The 22893-nt window shown below is 45.8% G+C and overlaps 1 protein-coding gene across 6 annotated transcripts in view; it reads left to right on the top strand.

The window, feature by feature from the left end:
- Positions 1 to 22893, top strand: part of LOC105019433 (partitioning defective 3 homolog) — a 333861-nt gene that overhangs the window by 150459 nt on the left and 160509 nt on the right. For all 6 annotated transcript variants that reach the window (XM_029116272.2, XM_029116267.2, XM_029116271.2 and 3 more), the window contains 4 exons: positions 2233 to 2358; positions 6388 to 6866; positions 10294 to 10433; positions 11324 to 11452. In XM_029116272.2, the coding sequence (XP_028972105.2) occupies positions 2233 to 2358; positions 6388 to 6866; positions 10294 to 10433; positions 11324 to 11452 (874 nt within the window). The remainder of the gene's footprint in view (positions 1 to 2232; positions 2359 to 6387; positions 6867 to 10293; positions 10434 to 11323; positions 11453 to 22893) is intronic.

Raw genomic sequence — 22893 nt, 5'->3', positions numbered from 1 at the left:
CTCCCGTGAACCACTGTGAACTGTAAACAGGGCACAGACATAATTTCGCTACGCAAATGGATCCTGATTGGGTTATTTATTCAATTAAAACCAGGGGATGGAAACAGGTGGTCTCTGTCACTCAGCGCTCCGTCTTTTCTGCTCAACTGCTTAATGGAGGATTTCACTTCTTGTTTTAGTTGGTTCCTCAGCCTGGAATGAGTCTATAAGCCAAGAGGTTGTGTATTGTGCTAAAATGATATTATTGCGCGTTAGACCAGAGGTAATGGACAGCTATTTATTAAAATGATTTAGGGTTAGAATGTGGAAGACAATGTGCCAATGCATTAATCACTGAGGCTGAGGCACAATTATTTATTGCGATGAAAATCTTAAGAATAAAAATGTTATTACTAATTATTAGACACTGCACCGTATACAGATTGGTCATAACTAACAGCTCCATCTGGGTTCAATATAAGCTGCTGAAGGCCAAAGCAATACAAACCTTAGATCATAGGCTATAGCCTGAATCTCAAACTCCACCCTATCCCCTACACAGTGTACTGCTTTTGACCAACGCCCCGCTGGAACAGGGAGCCATTGATGATGCACCCACTGTCTGGCTTCTCTAATCTCCGTAAACCCTGTTGAGTCTGTCAATATTATGAAGATAAAGCACAGCGCTACGCCATCGCCTTGCCTCCGCGCAGCCTAGCTGGTATATAATTACGTTTTGCTCCTCTCCCCACCGTCCCATCCAGCCAGCTGACGAAGCTTCAGTCGGCTCGGTCGTGTGGTGGACCCGGGCCTTTTGTACCACTTAATTCCAACTTAGTAATGTGTCATTTACCCCCATTGTGGAGGGAGATGAGTTTGTGGTGGCGATTGAGCATGTCCATGTTATGCAGTCAATTAAACTAATGATCTGAGGCGTCTAGTGCCCTTTTAAACCATTCCCATATTTCCTCAGCAGCGCCGACGCGTCCTGTTTGGCTAAAACGCTAAATAGCTACTTGTGTTGGGCCGAGGCGAGTCTCGCTTGGAGGAAATTACCTGGTTGTTGTTTTCATTCAGCGTATAATAAAATGCTGAGGAAGTAGGCCGCCTGTCACTAGCTACTGTCCTTTTGCGCTGAGTTAACCAACGTCACTCTACGGGTGTTATCAGAAATCCCTTTCAAAATGTCAATAACTAATGAATCCCACCTAATATACCAGTCTCTTTTTCATTCCCTGAAGAAGTTTCTCCCTCACGCGGGTCTCAGGAGCCTTAAAGTCTTACAAACTTTGTATCAGATGTGTCAAGGACAACAACAGGCTCTGTCAGTACACCCGTAGCTGCTCTGGGTGCTTTGAAACAGGAGTTCTAGTTTGGCTGTCTCTGCGTCTGTCAGATCTCTCTGCATGTCTGAGGCAGAGCGGTGATCCTGAGGGCGAGAGAGAGCTAAAACCCCAAGCTGCTTTCTAATGTATTTATTTACTGCAGCTGGTTTTGAAGGTAAAGGTTGCGGAGCTTGGAAGGGATTGCTGAGAAAGCTGTGCGCGTGTGTGTGCGTGCGCGTGCGTGCGTGCTTGCGCATATGTGTGTACTTATAACAATGCTGCCTGCTCACTTTTTAAACCCTGGCTAAGGTAGAGAAGTCGACAGATATACAGACAGCAGGCTGATCACTAGTCTGTAGACACGGATTACCACTCAGATGTCCTTCACAGGGGAGTGCAGGGGACACGGCTCAATAGTACCCAGCACAGCACTTCTAGGAAAGGAGGAAGTGGCATACATGAACTTGTCTTGTCAAGTTTAAGAAGTTTGTTGTGGTGTCAGTCATCCAGCTTATGTAGGCTATTGATTTGGAGAGAGGTTTTTGATGGAGATACCTGACACAGTTATTAGGGTAGTGTTTCTATAGTAACTTGCTGGTTCTGGGCATATCTTTGCGGATCATCTTTCTACTTTTCTATTGATTCTCTTTCTGTCTGCTTTCTGTCTACCTGGTGTTTTTCACGAAGGGACTGTCTTCCTAATGAATTTCACGGTCTCACTTAAAGGGATGCAGAGGACAGTTAGTTGGCTGTTTTAGTAATTATGATGTTTGTTGTGTGAACAGTGTAATGTCTGTTTTGAGTGTGTGTGTGTTTGGGGTGTGTGTGTGTGTGTGTGTTGATCCATTATGTGTGTGTGTTTGGGGGGGGGGGGTTGATCCATTGTGTGTGTGTGTGTGTGTGTGTAACATGTGGCCTGCTGTTCTAGGACCCTAGGGTTATTAGTGAAACGCCTGGAGAGCGGCGGCAAAGCTGAGCAGGAGGGTTTGTTCCAGGAGAACGACTGTATCGTCCGGATTAACAACAGTGATCTGAGGAACATCCGGTTTGAACAGTAAGCTCCTCGCAACTCGGCTCCGTCTTGCCCCCAGACATTCCGTCTTTTGTCGGTCTTCAGTAACCTGCCTTTCCTAAACATCTGTTGAAGTAGTGCTGCACTCGGCCTGTGTCCGTTTGTTGCGCCCTCTTTCCCGGTGTGCCGCGTAATGCAGTGGGAATGGTCACATGACCATCCATCTGAAACCTCCTTCCGTCTTTCGCAAGTCCCTGCTTGCAAAAACGGAAAACAAAAATGACAACTGATTGAAACTTGCACAGCAGTGGTCCCTTTCCCCAGGGCAAGGTCACATTTAGACAAGATGTGATCACTTGAGAAGTGTATTTTTGGAGTAGCTGCTGATTTGAATCGACCGACGTGGCTGTTGGTCCCTTGCGAAAACGCATTGACAGTCAGTGTGATACAGTAGAATGACTACTTGAAAGATCTGAGCCTCTGTGTTTCTCCATAAAGTCACCCCGATGACCCATAGTCCTTGATAAGTGCTTCTCTCCCTTTAAGCCAAATGAGCCAACATACCTTAATATACCTCAGCACTGGAGCCTCGCCTTCCCTTGTTCTATTGATTTATTTCTTCTCTTCATTTCCTAAAGTGGAATGAAGCTATAAGGCCATCACAACTGGCTCTTTTTCCCATTTAACCAAAGCCGCTCAGAGTAGGAGTTAGGAGTGTGGGTTTAAAAGTGTGCTCGCTCACAAACACACACACACGCACATGTGCGTGCACACACACACACACACACACATACCTATGGAGTCATATCGGGGCTGTCTGTGCCTGGGATGAGGAATAGATTGCATTTTGTTCAGGCCCTGGTACAGAGCCAGCATGTGAAGAGAGGAAGGTTGCCCTGTTCTTATCCATCCCATTAGTAAGAGCTCATTTCTGCCTTGCTCGAGCAAATGGCTGGGTTCTGGTACCGGTGGGAGAGACCTCAGGGATAAGATGAAGCTTGGGTGACATGTGAGATGATAGGTCCTGTGGGGCGAAATAAAAGGAATACAGCTGTATAGGTTGTAGAAGAGTATCAACATACTGGTCATCTAACAAAACTTTGCCTGCATCTTACGGGCCTAGCTTAGTGTGCACATGTTCTGTAGGATAGGATATTTCATAAAGAATAGTCACATTTTCTAAATCCATGGTCGGTGCTATTTCTAACCAATCTGGTTTGGTCATTATCACTCAGTGATTTTACCTTAAAAGTAGCCGCATTATGTTCATCTCCTGTAGCAGGCCTCTGAAGTCTTGGGGAATGGTAAATAATGTGCAAGGCCTGTCATTAGTAAACATTCCTTACAATGTCCCAGGCCTCTCCACTGTAAAATAGGCTTACGCGTGCTTTTGCAAACCAAATCGACAAGGGAGCAATGTTTTGTATCGCTCCACATAGACGGCTCCCAGCTCTCAGCGGAATCCACAAGCATAGTCGCACTGCAAGACGACATGATCTGAAAGGAAATGAGTGGTGGAAGAAATACGTCTCTCTCTCTGTGTGTATGTATATATATATATATATATATATATATATATATATATATATATATATATATATATATATATAATATAACTTTGTCTTTCTCCTTGATTGTTCACTGCACCGTACAGAGATAATTCGAAGTGATATTCTAATCTCATTGGATTGTTTTGCATGGATAAATATTTAGAAGTGGTTAATCAAACTAAATGTAATGTTGCATTGATGGGGTAATTTATTATTCAATCAGAACTGAATCTCGTGCCTCTCCTCACCGTTTGATTAGTGGAGTGTCACTGTTGCTCTCATCACCCAGCATAGTGGCCTTGCCGTTTTCCATGATTTGGTAAGAAATTAACATAAGAATAACGTACCAAATCCCAAAGAAGTCTCTTGGCACGCTCCGCGCGAAGGTGAAACGGCCCCAAATGAAGTGATGTTGATAATGGCGGAAGAGGCTTAGTGATTGTCAATAACTCATTTGGATGGGTTCAATGCAGTAGCGTGGGCGTGACAATGGAGAGGCAGGGAACACGAAGTGGAATTGTTGTTTATCACATCATCCTCCGCTCCACTTTTGCTCACATACACACCTGTGTAAACTAAAACACACACACACACACGCAAACACCAACCCCGCCGCAAGCCCTCATCCTCTTTAGCTGTGGGACCGATAGGTCGCTCGGGGCGAGGCTATCTATATGCTAAGTGGCGTCTGAGCTCAGGACAAAACAATGCCGCCTCAGAAAGACAAATAAAAAAAAAAAGTATTATTAGTTTCTAAACTAATAAAAGAGTTGTCCATTCTGTATAATGCACAGTGCCTTTGGATGTGTGGTGGGTAGTCTGTTTTATGTGTTCATTGCAAGTCTCCCATCATCTTCAATGTTGTTTTATAATTTTACTGTCTAGTGAACACTGATCTCATCCATCACTCCATACCACGCACGCGTACACATCTAACGTGGCTATATAAAGGCACAGAGTCTTTTCCCTTAATAGTCTGATGTTTACTAAGCCTAACACCAAAACCAGATACTAAACCTTAATCCTAACTCCTACTCCTTAATCTAACCCTTTATGCCTAACCCAAACTCTCGCCCAGATTGTAAAGTTTTCCAAAACACTTCATCCAAAAAGTAGGTAATGGAACAGTGAAGATTGTATGTGCGTTTTATGTGTGTTTCTGTGCTCCAAAAGTTTGGATTTGAAATCAAACAACTATTATGAGGGTAGATTCTCAGCTTTTATTTGAAGGGCTTTTGTGTACACATTGTTTTTATCATTTCAAAATGGCAACGCTTTTAATTCATTGTTCCCTTATTTCAGGAGTAGGCACTCATTCCATGCGATAGCTGCCTGACATCTGACACTCACTGACCCCACCAGAAGCTAGACATCTCGGTGATGTGGTGTACTGTGTTCTTTAATTTAAGTCTAATCTTGAGCAAATGAAGGGCAAGTTGAACATAATTCAGATCAGGTAGTTTTCCTAGCCAGCTGTAAGGCTCCCTAGCTGCAGTACATTGGGTGTTGTTTTTATGGCAAAGCACCGCCCGGTGAGTTTGGAGCCATTTGCTTGTACAGTACTTCAATGGAAAATGTTTCTGTAAACTTTTGAATATGTTCCTGCTCTTCCAGTCAGTGGTTCTGTCGTCATTAAAGTGACGAAGTTTCAGAGGTAGCTGTGCATACACCAGCCACAACAGATGAGGAGACCAGTACACTGAGAATCTCTTTCGTGTCCTCGCTGTCTTCTTTCCATCACTCTGGTAACATACTGTAACACCAAGCCTGGAGCCAAATGAGACATTGTCAGCACTGTTATGCCAGCACAAATGATGCGACTAAACACACCTGACTAGTAGAAACACCTGTCAAGTGACTTGACAGGTGTCCCAATGCCTTTGGTAGAAATATGTATAAAAAATATTGTCATTTCCAAGTAAAGAAAACAATATCTACACAAATACCCTTTAATAATAGCTATGACTGTATAATTTCATTTTTATTTTTTTAAATATAGCCCCAAAAGTGGAATAATTTATCTACCGTCCCTTTAAGGAGGCCACCAAATATAGTAAAAAAAACACATTTGACTGTGTGAATGTCATCGTTGTTCAGCACCAATGCTATCTGTTTCTCCACTCGGGGCTATGCTATCACTGAGACGGCAGATATCTAGCTAATGTAATTAGCCTGGTCTCCATGTAGCTTCAGTACTGTTAGTGCCTAAATATCCACAGTGCCCTTTGATCTTGCCTTTTTACCCCTCAGTAGCCTGTATCCATAACAGGAAGCTACCATAACACAATCATATATAACCTCATCAAGGTATTGCGAAAAGAATGATTTGTGTTGCTGACTTTTCGTCCACATGGCCCCTCTGTATAGGTGCACTAATATCATTTCATGACCTCATATGTTATCAAGTTATGATGTGATGCTGTTTGTTGGTGACTCCTGTCTGCCACAAGGACCAGAACATGTTCAGGTTGTATCGATGTTATGCAGTGTTTGTTAACTCCTGTCCTCCTCTCTGCTCCAGGGCCCAGGACATGTTCAGACAAGCCATGCGTTCTCCTTTCATTCTGTTCCACGTCGTCCCAGCCTCTATGAAGAGCCAGTATGAGCAGCTATCCCAGGGGGAGCTCAGCCCTTCGTCTTCCACAGGGGGGAGGGGGAGCAGGGGGAGCTTCAGCCCCAGCCATGCCTCAGACCTCCAGGGCCAGCAGCCCTCGGCCAGGGGTAGCCTGGCGGCGCAGGGGGCGACTGGCCAGAGGACCTCCTCTCGGTCAGGAACGAACCCTATTCCCGTACCCGACGTCAGCCGCCTGAACCACGTTCCGCCACAGCTGGTACCTGACCACCGCCACTCCGCGTCGCTACCCCATGGCGGGGGTCCGACGGCAGGCAACCACCTGTCCTCGGCCACGTCTCCATCCCTGCAGAGGAGAGTCAGCGCCAACACTACCGCAGGCTTTCTCAAGAAGACCGGCCGGAGACTGAACATCGTGCTGCAGAAAGGTAGCCGAAGCACAACGCCAGCTCGTTCATGTGACACTGTAGTCTATTCATAGGCGTACGTTTTTAGATTCTTCTGTTTATCAAGTTCCATTGATTCGCTTCAATAAGAGATGACATCTCTCAAGCCTTATCCTGCCTGCAGTGAAGATGAGTGTTGTGTAACTAATGCTGTTAGAGACTTCAAAGAGTTTATGTTTCATTGTGAAGGACTGTCTATCCGGCGCTCCCACTATCTTACATTCAGGCCCAAATCTCATTTGTTCTGCATCACAGCAGCCTCCTAGCTGCACACAACACACTTTGGGCAGAAGAACACACAATATCACCAGACCACACACTTGCTCACGCACGTGCACACACACACACACACACACACTTTAAGATCTGTTTCTCCCTTTTCCGTTATGTCTTTGAGCTCTGAGTGTGACTGTCTTCAAAAGGTGGAAATCTGAACGAGGTGGGCTGAATGCTGCTTAGGGACAAACTGCAAACATGGCTTTCCCTCTGTGTTTCTGCTCTCTCTCCATCTTCCGTTTCTCCATATATCTGTCTTTGTTTCAGTGTGTTGTTCTTCCTTGGTGCCGTAATCACACTTTCTGTAGTGTGTTAAAAGGGTAAAATAAGCCCTAGTCGGTGCATGCGTTCCTTCGTTTCTTTTAGCTTTCACAGTTGGAGACGTGAGCCGTAAAGACACCAATTAACTCAGCAACTAAATCCAGGCAGGGTTGCACACACAGTGAGTGAGATATTCACAGGCCTCTGCAGAAGACACACACGCAGGCACCAAAACTCACACACACGTACTTTGTTTCGCTCCTCCGCTTTTAATTGAAAAGGCTACCGCTGGAAAGGCTGAAAGGAAGTCTGTTAACTCCACCAGCAACCTTTTATACATTACATACGTTGTGTTTTATTTTGTGTGTATGTGGGTTTGTGTGTGCGTTTGTCATTTATCCCGCAAAATGCGCACACACGTTTTGAGAATCCCCATCTTGCTTAACCTAACCCTGATAACATAACCTTAAACCCAACCACTGACTCTTTTCCTCAATATGAACATTTACCCTGACGCTCGTGTTTGCCTTTTCCCGTCTTGGGACTGGCGGGTTAGTAAAACACACGTTCCCATGCGGGACTGTCTTATGAAACAGATGTTGACTTCTGAAAGTTGGCACGGGGCACAGAAAGAGCTTCAAGGGGTTGGTAACGCATGGCGAGGGCAGCGGGTGGCATGAGCTAAAAGCAACACGCTCTCTGGGAGCCGCCGTCTCATATCGCTGCAATATGTTCACACAAACCCCCAGTGTAAACAGCCAGTCTGAAGGCTCTCCTACGTGGCCATGCTGAGCATTTAATGCCTTGCTTATTATTGCGAGGGTTACATGATGAATTCGACCTGCAGTTGCACCCTCTACGCACATAAATATGCATGCTCGCCCCAACACACACACTCACACACACATCTCAACATTCAGGCCTTGCCAGATCCCCATTGGTTCATGTCCAGGGAAAGCTGAGTGCCAGAAGTTTGCTTTATTTGCACTAGGCAGACGGGTTTATGTTTAAACTCAACACCAAAACCATAATTCTTAAAGTATGCCATTTTATGTGTCAATTTATTTCTTTGACTATTTTACTGGATTTAATGCCTATTTCAGTTTGTACGATTACATGAGCTTTTGAGCTCGTGAGATTCGTGCGGAGACAAAAAACAACCATCAAAGGAAGTATGCCCTTGACGGTTTCTATGTCCGCTCTGTGTAACCATGTCCAGTTGTTTTTGGATTTGTGAGAGTGATGGAAAAAAAGAGAGTGGGAAGAGAGGGAGAGTGGGAGAGGACGATAGAAAGAAAGAGATGAATGATGGAGAGAGACCTTTCTGGCAAAAGTATGAGCCTGGAGTTAATGTGTGTTCCTGGCTGTGAAATTAGCAGAAGTGCTTTAATATAATAATACTGCTGAAAGACAGACAGACTGACGGATCAAGCCCATTAGGACTCTAATGTGATGCTCTCCTCTACTTCTCCTCGTGTTTGCTACTTCATTTTTTCATGGATCCAGAAATCCAACTTAATCCAAAAAGGGATACAATTGCTTTTATCCCCCATCTATAAACCAAAAATAAAGACGCCAGCATGTTCGTTAATTACTGCCAGGGCTATTAGAGAGATGCATTCTGCTAATTGCCTGATTGGAGGCCCTGAACGATTAAATCTTAGAATGTAGAGGAGTTTGATTTGGCTAATTAGACCATTTTTATTTTTATTTTTTTGGTTTGCAGAAAATAAGTGACTAGGATGTTGTTCACAGAACGGATTGATTCAGTCTATCGTTCTGACTAGCAGTGTATGTCCAGGTGATAAGGCGCCATTTTGCAACAACATGTGACCTGGGGTTTAAGCTGAGTTTCACAGGCAGCTGTGCCAAAGAGGCCCGGTGTCTCCAGACACAGGCTACTAATGCAGACAGGAGCGTTCTTCAACTGGGAAGGGCCTATTCCTTTTTAGACTTGGGCGAAGGCATGACCACTTGGCAAAGCGGTTGTTATTCCGCTGTGCTGTTAGGGAATGCATAATCCCAATGTAGCCGACGACTCAACCCTGTTGACACCTTTCTGTCAGCAACGTTTCCTTATTACCATGTCCACCCCTCTTTTGTCTTAGATCGCCTGGTCCATTCCAACAGCTTGCTTCCTGAATCGAGAATAGACCCAAAGTTGCTGTTGAGTGGGGTTTTTTTTCCCACCGTCCTAGTGCTTTCTCAGGCAGATACAATATACGCACGCACACGCGCGCGCACACACACACACAGTCGTTAAAAAAGACAGTGCAAAACAGGTCATGATGAGTGATCAGACAGTGAATGACAGGCCAGCAAAATGAACAACCTCGTCAACCAGAATACTAATCACTCTACTGTCAGGAAGGCTGCTGCTCACTATGTGCCCGCCAAGGGTTGAGCAGACATGTTCCTGGGTTGCCTGTCTACCTGTGAGACGCTTGTCTCTCTGGCTGAAGGCAGCTGTTGTTGTTAATGCTCCGCTGTCTAAAAAAACACGCAATGTTTCTCCTTTCCTGCTTTGGATGGCAGCGGCTTATACCAGTGGACCAGCCTGGGACCCCCTCAACACATCATTTGACTTAACGCAGAGTCAGTACAGACTGAAACGACATTATGAATTGGGTGCTGCTTTTTCTCGTCGACCAGTTTTATATTGCAGTATTTCCGGTTGCGTTTCTCTGTCCATTCAAACGTGTGTGCAGCGCATGTCGGTAACATTTTCCTTAATGGTTCTGGTGTTTTGACATTCCTGACCACACCCTACGGCTTAATTCAAAGTTGTCCTGTCATTGCTTCGAGATGCATTAGACAAAGGGAGCATTCCTGTGGTCCTGCTTGTAACTGGCGTTCTGTTGTCCCCCTTCAGGTCCAGAAGGTCTTGGCTTCAGCATCACGTCACGTGATGTCCCCATTGGAGGCTCCGCCCCTATCCATGTCAAGAACATCCTGCCTCGGGGTGCCGCTATCCAAGATGGCCGTCTGAAGGCTGGGGACCGGCTGCAGGAGGTGAGACTCGGCATTAAGGCAGCTCTTTCTTCTCACTCTTCCAACTAGCAATTTCCTTTATCCTTGTCCTGCTACCACCCTTGCTTTCTCCTCCTCTTTACGTTATTTTGTCTTGTGTGACATTCAAGAAACAAAGACCATCTTATGTCATGTGGAATTTAACACTAACATGGTTTCATGTTCACTGTCATTTATGAACGTTGTATCTAGTCCATTGCCATTGCCCATTATGCTTTTAAGACACAATGGCTGATTGAATTGGTTTTACTAACAATGTGATCATCACAGAGTATCTATAGGGCCGTTCACCTTGGGCACTGAGTGGCAAACAAAAGGGGACTGAAAGTAATAATCTTGTCAACAGGCCAATCATAATGACATGAAAATCATACTCTATGTAATTGGAAAATGTCCCCTCTTGAAAACACCCCACATTTCTGGTTGTCAGGCAGTCACCGGTTCTCTGTGCAAACACAGAAGGATGGTGTCGAATGAAATTAGTAATTGTTTCACATGTGTAATTACAAGACAAGAACAAGGCTGTAGCGAGTATTACAAAAGGAGGTAGCATGCTTTTATAAGTCTGCTGTCTGCCTAACCTTTGAACGGTTGCTGTGCTATTCTCGCAAACACCTGTACATTTCTAGAAATGCTACTCTTTTTTTCGTTAGGTGTAGCCACTTTTTAATGGCAGGGCTACATAAGTCAAGGGCAAAGCAGCTAGCGAGCTACCGCTAAGAGTCAGCGGTCAAGGGCGGCGTGGTGGTGAGAAGCAGGTGTTATCTCTCCTTCGGGGTGCCCTCGCGCCCCGTCAACCGCTTTGAATCCTTTTTGTACCTATCACGTGTGAGTTTAAAAAAATTTGTTTGTGTGTGCATTTCCACCCCCAGGTCAACGGAAACGATCTGAACGGGAAGACTCAGGAGGAGGTGGTTGGCCTCCTCAGGGCCACACCCATGGGAGGGACCGTCACCCTGCTGGTCCTACGGCAAGAGGACTCTCATCTTCCCAGAGAAGTGGCAAGTCGTTACAGTGTGTCAATCAAATGCCTGGCTGTATTGTCTGTCCGCCCCCATCACAGATCAACGCCCCTCCCTGCCCTGTCCGACAGTCCCTCATTGCTCATGGCTGACTCTGTCTGTAAAGGAGACAGCTTTGTCTGTCTGTCTGTGTGGGAAGTGTTATCCTACTCGCTGCTGACCGTCCGCTGATATTGGGGCCACTAACCACAGCAGACGGGCCCCGTCGTAATTGGCACCCTATTCCCTCCGCTGCGTGGCCTAGGGGCCGTGGTCAGGCCTAGTGCGATGTGGTGAGACGCGGGGGTCATTAGGGACCGTGGTCAGGCCTAGTGCGGTGTGGTGAGACGCGGGGGTCATTTGGGACCGTGGTCAGGCCTAGTGCGGTCTGGTGAGACGCGGGGGTCATTGGGGACCGTGGTCAGGCCTAGTGCGGTCTGGTGAGACGCGGGGGTCATTGGGGACCGTGGTCAGGCCTAGTGCGGTCTGGTGAGACGCGGGGGTCATTGGGGACCGTGGTCAGGCCTAGTGCGGTCTGGTGAGACGCGGGGGTCATTGGGGACCGTGGTCAGGCCTAGTGCGGTGTGGTGAGACGCGGGGGTCATTGGGGACCGTGGTCAGGCCTAGTGCGGTGTGGTGAGACGCGGGGGTCATTAGGGACTGTGGTCAGGCCTAGTGCGGTGTGGTGAGACGCGGGGGTCATTAGGGACCCTGGTCAGGCCTAGTGCGGTCTGGTGAGACGCGGGGGTCATTAGGGACCGTGGTCAGGCCTAGTGCGGTGTGGTGAGACGCGGGGGTCATTAGGGACCGTGGTCAGGCCTAGTGCGGTGTGGTGAGACGCGGGGGTCATTAGGGACCCTGGTCAGGCCTAGTGCGGTGTGGTGAGACGCGGGGGTCATTAGGGACCGTGGTCAGGCCTAGTGCGGTGTGGTGAGATGCGGGGGTCATTAGGGACCGTGGTCAGGCCTAGTGCGGTGTGGTGAGACGCGGGGGTCATTGGGGACCGTGGTCAGGCCTAGTGCGGTGTGGTGAGACGCGGGGGTCATTAGGGACCGTGGTCAGGCCTAGTGCGGTCTGGTGAGACGCGGGGGTCATTAGGGACCGTGGTCAGGCCTAGTGCGGTGTGGTGAGACGCGGGGGTCATTGGGGACCGTGGTCAGGCCTAGTGCGGTGTGGTGAGACGCGGGGGTCATTGGGGACCGTGGTCAGGCCTAGTGCGGTGTGGTGAGACGCGGGGGTCATTAGGGACCGTGGTCAGGCCTAGTGCGGTCTGGTGAGACGCGGGGGTCATTAGGGACCGTAGATATTGACGGGGCTGCACTGACCGTCTCTCCATCAACAGAGGCCTTCTCCGATGCGGGGCCGTTCTGCTGTGGGGACACTTCACACAGACACACGCCAGAGAGCGTGCACACACATGCGCACACATACCGGTGTGTGAGCAGTTGTGGGGTGACTTTCCCTGTCTGGCAACAGATGGTGAGGATAGTGATTATAATGTCCTGCCCTCCTCTAGCCGGCATTCAGCAGGTTTGACAGGCCCCCTGTCATCTACGTGGCCAGGCAAACAAGCCCTAAATCTCTATCCACAAGCTAGGTTAGCAGGACAGCCGGGCTTCTCAGACAGAGGGGGTTTAACCTCGTAGGACTCAGTCTGTCGGTGTCAACCGTGGCGTTGCTGTACCCCCGTCTCGCCGAGACATCCTGGGACCTGGACGGACCTCTCATGGTCACCCCAAAACGGTGGACATCAATTTTCATGACTGGAAGAGAAATCTTTTCAGTTATAGGAAAAAATGTCAGTCCACAGATCAGGGGACTAGGCTGTCTGGTAAAGCTGCAGGAAGAATGGAATCTCTATAACATACAGTACAGTAGGCTAACTGTGCTACAGATGTTTCTGTTTAATTGAAAAACCTATCGACGAGTGAAAACTTATTCTCCAGTGATTAATTGAGCCCCACAAGCAGTTGAATAAAGATTCAGCATTAGTCTATAATGCAATATGACCATTTTATTTATAATCAATAGTTATTATATGACAAAGTCTTGGGTGTATCTTTTATAATTACAATTTCTAAAAGGATCCTAGATGCTGCCTACAGCTTCTTTCACCTCAGTCGATAGGAGCCCTGATATTCTACAACTCGTTGCGTAAACTAGGATAAAAAATTCTAGCTTGTTTAGTTTCAAGTAAAAAAAAAGCAGTTCCCTCACGCCCCATCTTCCATCTCGGAACTGAGTTGAGCTGTTCACTCATTACAGCTGCTTTAATGTGCAGTCACCCAAAACATACAGACTTCCTGCCCTCTTCAAGGAGTACGCATGGTCTAAAATGTGCCTTTTGGAGTTGTTTTAGTAGCTCATTTAAAATGACTGGTTTTGGCCTTTCCTTGTACATAATCCTTATTGATATATGTAAAATAAAAAATTGTAATATGTAATTATAAAATATCGCTGTAAAAACACACCATGCACAACAGCAAATACACACGTTCATCCAAGAAAAGCACACCACCCTGACAACAACATTAGCAGGACGTTCACAAGGCACTCCCTTTGGACTGGGAATAAAAAGAGAATGTGTTGATCTGCCAAAGGGCCAGCCGTGTTGGACAAACATAATGCGTGATAATTAACATGTAACAGCTCGCTGCTGTTGACATACCTGACATGGTTCTTTCAGAACGGTCGGAGGAAAACTGACCAGTTGCATTCCCAACAACATTTTTGTCACTAGAAAATTGCTCACATGTGTGGTGTGCTATTTGAAAGGTTTTCCCACCAGATGTATTTTTCAGTACTTGCACGAAGTCAACAGCTCTGTGCACATCTGTGCACTTTGGATTTAAAGAAATGATAGTCCATCAACATTTTAAGCCGAATAAAGAAGCAATTATATAGTAAAACCTGCTAAATGATCAATGTAAACAAGGAAGGATATGAAAACACATAAAAGGAAAAACCGTAACCATCTTCAGAACACTCCTGCATCAAACCCCAAGTTCCCATTAGTGTGTGTGTTGACGGAACAATGCTAGCTAGCACACAAACGCTGTGCCTGTCACATTAGCATTCAGGAACTCTGCCACACACACAAACCAACACCCACAAATAGAAACACACAAACAAACACACAAAGACTGGAGCTTTAATGGATCTTAATAATCCACACACAATTCAGTGAGGGCAAAGCTCCACCATTGGCAGCTTCTGTGAATGTGTCCTCGTCTGTCTCCATAACCGCATCTTCCAGGCCCTCCTTCAAACAACAAAGTGTTAAATCATGGCCCTAAAAAAAAACTATGCAGTATTTAGGAAAGACAAATCTCACTGTGAGTGACGCAGCACATTACTGCTGGCATGCTGCTGTCAGAGAAGGATAGAGATATATGACATTTCCGACACTGACAGGAAACAGTCATATAAATCATCATGGAGAGGATTCGTGGTTGTCTTGTTGACATTTGCTTCGCGGTGTTTAATGTCAGTGGTAAAGCCAGCGTCTCTTTTACTGGTATATTGTGGAAAGGCCCTGTGTTTTTCAAGGGAATTAATTCACGGTGCCTTGTGTTTTCCTAAAACCACTTTAATTGCCAAATGTCAGGTTTTATGACATGTTTCCAATAAAAGTATGTTTTCCTACAACAGAACAGAAAAGGTTAACGGCAATAGTTCAGGGTTTATCATTATTTTCCCTTTGTCTGTCCATTTAATTACATTTGCCTCAGCTGCGCCCCCCCCCCCTTCCGTGTTGTGGGGAAAACAGAATACATTTCTAAAGACCAGTGAGCAAATGACAGAGGGACTGGTTTCGACAGATGGACTGACTTATTGATAAGGCTGTCATTGCTAACCTTTACCCAGTGCTGTCCAAACCACTGGGCAGAGGAGGAACATTTGCCCTGAAGCACCGCCCCGTCCCTCGCTGAACTGAGCAGAAGACCACGAATACGAAGAGTGGGTGACTATGAACTGAGGGTTTATTGAACTGTGAAGAAATGGGGCCTCTTGACGAATAAGTGCTACGCTGACTGCTAGGCCCTTGGTGGCTTTTATAATCCAGGAACTGATGCTCATGGGGAGTGGAGGAGTGGTGGGCGGATCGGTGTGTTGTGGTTAGAAGGAAGATGATGATGACAGATAATGTGAGTTCTGTGGGGACTGCCCCCTGGTGGGTGGAGGGTAAAATGCAGACTTGCTCCTCAGGAGGCCTTATCAGTAGCCTGGCAGGGTGGCACACTGGCCTGGGGCTATGTGTCAAATGGCTCCCTATTATTTATGTAGCGGACCACCTTTGTGAGGCATTTTCATGAATTTAATACCTAATGGTTAGCATTGAGGTGTTAAGTTAAAGGAAGGCAGAGGGAGACAGATATTGAGAGACGCAGGTTGAAAAGAGAGAGAAAGAAAGGGAGAAAGAGAGAAAATATGTAGTAGAGAGTACGAGTGAAACAGTAGAAAAGGCTATCACACAATATGATAAGTATCTCCGACATGAAGACATTGAAAACCAATAGTAATGGTAATAATATCAGCAGGGGGAATCCTCGTAGAGCCAGCCTGTATTTGATGAAAACCCTTTTTGAACTCAACCACATAGTGCTACAATACTAGTTTAGCCAGCCCCCTGTCAACATGCGATTACTTTAGATCCAAATATATATAACATTACATCAGTAAAGGCTCAAATATGATCTCCTCCACACGGCCGGCCTGCAGAGCGGAGACCGATCAGGAGCTAGCCAGCTAACCTAGTTCAGTCTTGCATGCTGGAGACCGTACGGTCATGATGTGTGTGGTCAAGACTGTCAAATATGACCGCCATAAACCTATGTCGGTATCTAAGGCTGTCTAGGCAGGAAGGGTTAAGCACACACACTGAAACGCACTTGTACACCAATACACACACACATCAAGTCCCCGGTCTTCTCATCTGCTTCTGAATAATTCATTTCTGCAGACACAATTACCCGGTACACTAATACAGGGAGCGGCAGGAGCCACGGTACGTGGCGTCGTGAGAACAACAGAACAGCAAACACACACACACACACACACTTCCCAACATGCAAACACAGAGGCTGACGACGGGCCCCCCCCACCCTCCCAACCACGGCTCCTACGCGCCATAGGCTAGTGTATTTATCGATGCGTTTATCTACCCAGAGTGCACCGCCGCTGCGTTTGCTTACAGCCGAGAGCGACATGTCGTCGCCGTGGCGCCGCGAGCCAAGATTGCATTTCACCTTCCTCTCGTGTGATAAATAAGTCAATGTCACGCGTCAGTAGCCACGCCGGCCGACCACACCGGGGAGAGAAATGAGTCGCTGCGCTACCTACTGCTGAGCAGACCGGGCCGACAAACGGAGATAGCGCCCTGATGATGCCACCGTCCTCAGTCCCACTGTGTCCCAGTGGTAGCCCACTTCGTTGTCATGGCGAAACTTGTGTGTGTGTGTGTGTGTGTTTGCATTCCCCTTTGTGTTCTCACGTAACGTTCATTCATTTGAATCGCCCTTAAAAATGAAGATCTCCTTGGACCCCTAAATGTTGATCTGTTTTATTTCCGTTCCCTCTTAAACGGACACGGACGCGAAGGGATTCGGTGAGAGACCCATGCGTAGGAGTACAATCTGTTATACTATTCTGTGGCCAAGGCACTCCTTGTTTTACCTGTGGCATATTTTCTATGACCTGGGGGCAATTAGCGCCAACTGCCTTGCTCAGGGACAGAACAACAGATTATTCTTCTCTCCGGCAAAGGGATTTGATCTTTTAGGTGCTGGTCATGTGCTTTATGGTGACCTGCCACCTTGTACTCTCATTAGTGTGGCAGTATAGACATTGTGCCTTGATCGTCACAATAGGCTATGATAGGCTCGATTACAGCCTTGTTCTTTTAGAGCCTCATCATAAACCATGTTTTAGATTAATAGGATCAACCAAACACACAGCCCATTGACCCCAAGTGCATTCTTCCACAGTTTGGCCCTATAGAACTATAGAGTCCGCTTCCCAAATGGGCCCCTGTTCCCTACATAGTGCACTCATTTTGGCCAGATGTGTTTAAAAGTAGTGTGCATTATTGGGAATAAGGTGCCGTTTGGACCGCACGGCAAGTGTTATACGAAGAACAAGTGTTAAATGAAAATTATGTTTTTATGATTCTCTATGGCGACAGTTCTGTTCTGTACTTCTGGATCATCATAGTGTAATTAAGCAGTACATTAAAACCCGCCTGTATGATCATATCACTGTTGTCACTGATCCATTAGGAGCCGTATCTGTCAAGCATTGAGAATCTATAATTGCACGATTAATTACATTACAGAATGATGTGACAGTGGGATTGATGGTTTGCTCAGTGAAAAAGAGTGAAAGCCAGAGAGAATGGGTGAGAGAGAACACAGGGACAGAACAACAGAGAGAGAGAGAAAGGGAAACAGAGACAATGACATGGACAGACGGTATCACATGCTATTTTATTGGACTAATAAGTCCCCTTTAACCCAAACCCGCATCTGCAGTTTAGATTAGCTGCTCCATATCAAAGTGGCCCCCACAATGTTTTCCACCACTGAACTCCTATACTATTAAACTCTAATTGCCGCAATCAGAATCGGCCCATTTGAGATTGTTCTGAACGAGTAAAATATTGTATTTTGATAGTGAGTCCCTTTAAATGCATATTGAAATAACAGACTGCTGGATTGGTTCCCTGAAATGGCTCTGTAAGCAAAACAAACATGCCATTGTTTTCACTTCGCCAAACCATGCAGTGAACCTTTATTTCACATTCCAGTTAGAATGGGCCCAATTATCCTCAGCAGATGAAATCTGTCTCTTTTTGTATCACCCCGCCCTCTGCATGAAGACCTCTTCTGTTGTGGTTCCAGTGTTCTGTGTTAAGAGTATAGTGCAGAAGAAATAGAGACGTCCATACGCAGCCAAAGCACATGGATTTGGTTTCCAGAAGACTCCTTTTCCTGAGTGGATCCACAGCAAAATAATTTGGTCCAATACAAAGGAAGTGATCAAATGTTACAAGATACCGTGTATATCTGCTTGTTTATAGGTCACGGTATGTGTGATTCTGGGCTCCCAGCACTGACCCACCAGCTAATTCACTACAGTCTTAATTCACTACATTCCTTTCACCACCAGGTTACTCACTATAATCCCTTCACCACCAGGTTACTCACTATAATCCCTTCACCACCGGATAATTCCCTTCACACCTAGCTACGCTGTATCTGGTTCCTCCCACAAAAGGAGTAGCATTAGCCCCAACCCTGAGTCACCTTCAAAACAACCGTATACAAAAGCCCTTGAGACCCATCTTCCCAAGCCGCTCTGCACTCATCAACATGCTCAATACACCAACTGTTTGCCAGAACATACTTGCCTGGAGTAGAGTGTATTCTTCACCCAAGAACCATGTTTCAGCTTGCAAACACCTAACCCACCACTGATAGCCGCTGGAGCAAAGTGACAGAACCCTGTTCGACATTCCCGCTAAACTGTGACTGCATTAATTTACTGCTGTTCTATTCGGGAGTGCCCCAGTGTGTTTGTTTGGATTGTTTGAAACAGTAGCGCCTGTTTAGCATTCAGCCGGGCCACAGAAGTGTCATCTTCGGTGTTAATATAATTAGATGTCTCGTAGAGTTATGCTTTCGCCTTACTGCGGCAATGAGGTAATGTGCTGCAACTCCTGCTAACAATGTGCCAAAACTTTGTTGTTGACTTTATTTCCTACAAAGACTTGAGAAAATATGCTTCTTTGAATGAGCATACAGAAATCAACCAACCAATTGTGTTGCTAAATGATGAGTATTTTTTTTTAATCTCTGAATGGTAGATAGCACTTAAGGTGTTGTCTCTGAGGATCGCGCTCCTGTTTCTTTTGCAGAAAATAAATTAGCACTTTCACTGAGTTTCTTACTGATTCAACTCATTGTAAAACAAAAAAAAGACCAGTTGTACAAGTATAATTTCTCAGATGAAGCTAAGAGACTAAAGTTAATATGCTGGATGTAATCAACCCCAGGCCTAACTTATGATTTTTTTTGCAAAAACTGTAAAGTTCAGGTTACTTACAAACACAGAACAAATTTAAAAGCACTTTCAAAGAAGTGATGTCAAATTACATATACCACATGGTGTGACTGACAAACCTCAATTTTATTTAAGTGCAGTCATTATTCTGTGGTTATTCTGTTGTTGGTTGTGTTGACACGGTACTCTCTCATCATGCTAGGGAAAATAGCTGCTAAATGTGCAGTGGCTAATGGGATTCTTCTAAATAAATGAATACATTGTTATCATAGGCATCAGGAATACTTGATGGAGGAGCACAGAAAGGATTTCAATTTCTCTCTCTATATATCTCTTGCTTTCTCCCTCTCTCTCTCCATCTGTTTCTCTCCCTTCCTCTGGATGTATTTTGCCCTTACCTCAGGGTATATTTATATACAGTGCCTTTGCACACTCTTTGCATTCTCTCAACCGGATTTATGGGGAAGCCACCTGGAATGCATTTCAATTAACAGGTGTGCCATGTTGATTTGTGGAATTTCTAATTTATTTTCCGTTTGAGCCAATAAGTTGAGTTGTGCCACTGTAGAGTTGGTAGACAGAAGACCATCATTATGAGAAACGACAGTCGATCTATACTTTAACATGCGAAAGTCAGTAAATACCAGACAGTTCAAGAACTTTGAGGGTTACTTCAAGTGAAGTAAACCACCGGAAATGAAAACACATTTAATTTGCACTTGGTAAGTTAGACATACCAAACTAAAAATTTGCCAATAAATAGTAACCAAAATAAATGAGTCCAAGTAACACATCTCAATATCAACTGTTCAGAGGAGACTGCTTGAAACCGGCATTCATGGTGTAACTGCTGTTAAGAAATTACTACTGAAGGACCCCAATTACACGAGACGCACGAGAAATGGGAATTAGAAGTGCAAATGTGTGATTTTTGGTTCCGATTGCTCTGTCTTTGTGAGACTCATAGTGGAAACGGATGATCTCTGCATGTGTGGTTCCCACGATGACACTGGACCAGCATGTCTACCACAGCATACCACAGTCATACACCATCCCATCTGGACCAGCATGTCTACCACAGCATACCGCAGTCATACACCATCCCATCTGGACCTGCATGTCTACCACAGCATACCGCAGTCATACACCATCCCATCTGGATCAGCATGTCTACCACAGCATACCACAGTCATACACCATCCCATCTGGATCAGCATGTCTACCACAGCATACCACAGTCATACACCATCCCATCTGGACCTGCATGTCTACCACAGCATACCGCAGTGATACACCATCCCATCTGGACCAGTATGTCTACCACAGCATACCACAGTCATACACCATCCCATCTGTACCAGTATGTCTACCACAGCATACTGCAGTCATACACCATCCCATCTGGACCAGTATGTCTACCACAGCATACCGCAGTCATACACCATCCCATCTGGACCAGTATGTCTACCACAGCATACCACAGTCATACACCATCCCATCTGGACCAGTATGTCTACCACAGCATACCGCAGTGATACACCATCCCATCTGGACCAGCATGTCAACCACAGAAAACCGCAGTGATACACCATCCCATCTGGACCAGCATGTCTACCACAGCATACCGCAGTGATACACCATCCCATCTGGACCAGCATGTCTACCACAGCATACTGCAGTCATACACCATCCCATCTGGACCAGTATGTCTACCACAGCATACTGCAGTCATACACCATCCCATCTGGACCAGTATGTCTACCACAGCATACTGCAGTCATACACCATCCCATCTGGACCAGTATGTCTACCACAGCATACTGCAGTCATACACCATCCCATCTGGACCTGCATGTCAACCACATGCCTTTTTTCAAGATGGAAAGTGATGGAGTGATCAGCTGCGTCAGATGATTGGACTACCACATTCACCCAACCCAATTGAAATGGTTTGGTATAAGTTGGACCATGAGAGTAAAGAAATACCCTTGAAAGAGTTGGAATGTCCAATCTCTTGACAGTTACTGTAAATACAATCAAATGAAAGCAAAAATGTGTCACAAGCAGTCTGTTAGAGCTCCATGGATTTACACTGTGGTTTTGCTTGAACTGTAAGCTTTACTCTCTTGCTGGGACCAGTGTGTTCTACCTTAGTGGCCCACAAACGTTGTGTTTGAACCCACGTCTTTTCTTCACCTTTCTTCCACTTGATTGTTGTTGTCATGAGAAGCTTTTGTCTTTATTTGCTGGGGTTTGTAATGGTAGCTTTTTCATGTTTGTTTTTGCAACCTTGGTGCCAATAAATGTTCAATGCCCAAACAAACACAATTTAGTACAAAGTGTAGCAGAAGACACACTTAATGACACTCAAACTGTTTCGAAGCTCACCACCTGTTTTCATTTAGTCGTTTTCAACAGCTGTTCTACAGCCTGTGAAAGTGAGGTTTTGTCATCATATGCGTGAGGCCCATTGTTTAGCTACGACCACAGAAAACCTCAACAGATTACCCGTGCGGTACTGTAGCAGTGTGATTACACATTTTGACCATGCTGTGCATCCCAATTACAATTTCATGTGATGTTAATTTCCTTATTATTGCTATGTTGGCTCACCGCAACATCTCTGCAGAAGGTGCGGGAGAGTCGAAGATTGACGCACATGCGGCTCTGGCCACGGTTTCTTTTATAGTAAGACTGGCTGGTTGAAAATGTTGTTCAAAGGGCCATTACGAAATCAGAGGGCACGTTCAGCCTCACAAAATTAGTATCCAAACAAGTACCCGGTCTGACAGTGACGCACACTAGTCAAACATAAGTGTTTTTCAGACCGTCATTACATGGGAAGTGGCACCCTATTTGGTTCACTGGTTTTGACCGGGACCATGTGGAACATGGCCAGAAGTAGTGCGCTACATAGGGCTTTGGGAACCATTTTGGATGCGAGCTGCTGTGCGCCTTCTGTGTTTGTAACCCGTCGGAGAGATTTTTAATGTAGGGCTTAGTTACAGTAAGACGTACCACAGCTAGCGTGTGGCACAGAAACATGTTTCCATTGTTTGTCGCACACCCTTTCTTTGTGGGTAAATAACATCAGCCATCCCACTCAGTTGAAATAAAGGGCAACGCTCAGGGAATGACGGCAGCAAGCAGAAGCTCTATAGTAACGGTCGTCTGCAGTGTGAACCGATGCCGCCGTGCCGTTTTGTGCGAAACTACGCAGGCACACACACACACACACACACACACACACAATGTGCACACAAATGCACAACGGCGCGGACGCTCGCTTTCAACACCTCGTCATTTGTCGTGTGAAACTATTTAGACAGACACATTGACTGAGTTTCCTCGGACTACGTCAGCCTCCTGATCCCCTTTCA

The sequence above is a fragment of the Esox lucius genome, chromosome 21, assembly GCF_011004845.1.
Source record: "Esox lucius isolate fEsoLuc1 chromosome 21, fEsoLuc1.pri, whole genome shotgun sequence".
Taxonomy (NCBI): Eukaryota; Metazoa; Chordata; class Actinopteri; order Esociformes; family Esocidae; genus Esox; species Esox lucius.
The sequence above is the reverse complement of the archived record's forward strand: the minus strand, read 5'-3'. Positions and strand labels throughout refer to the sequence as shown.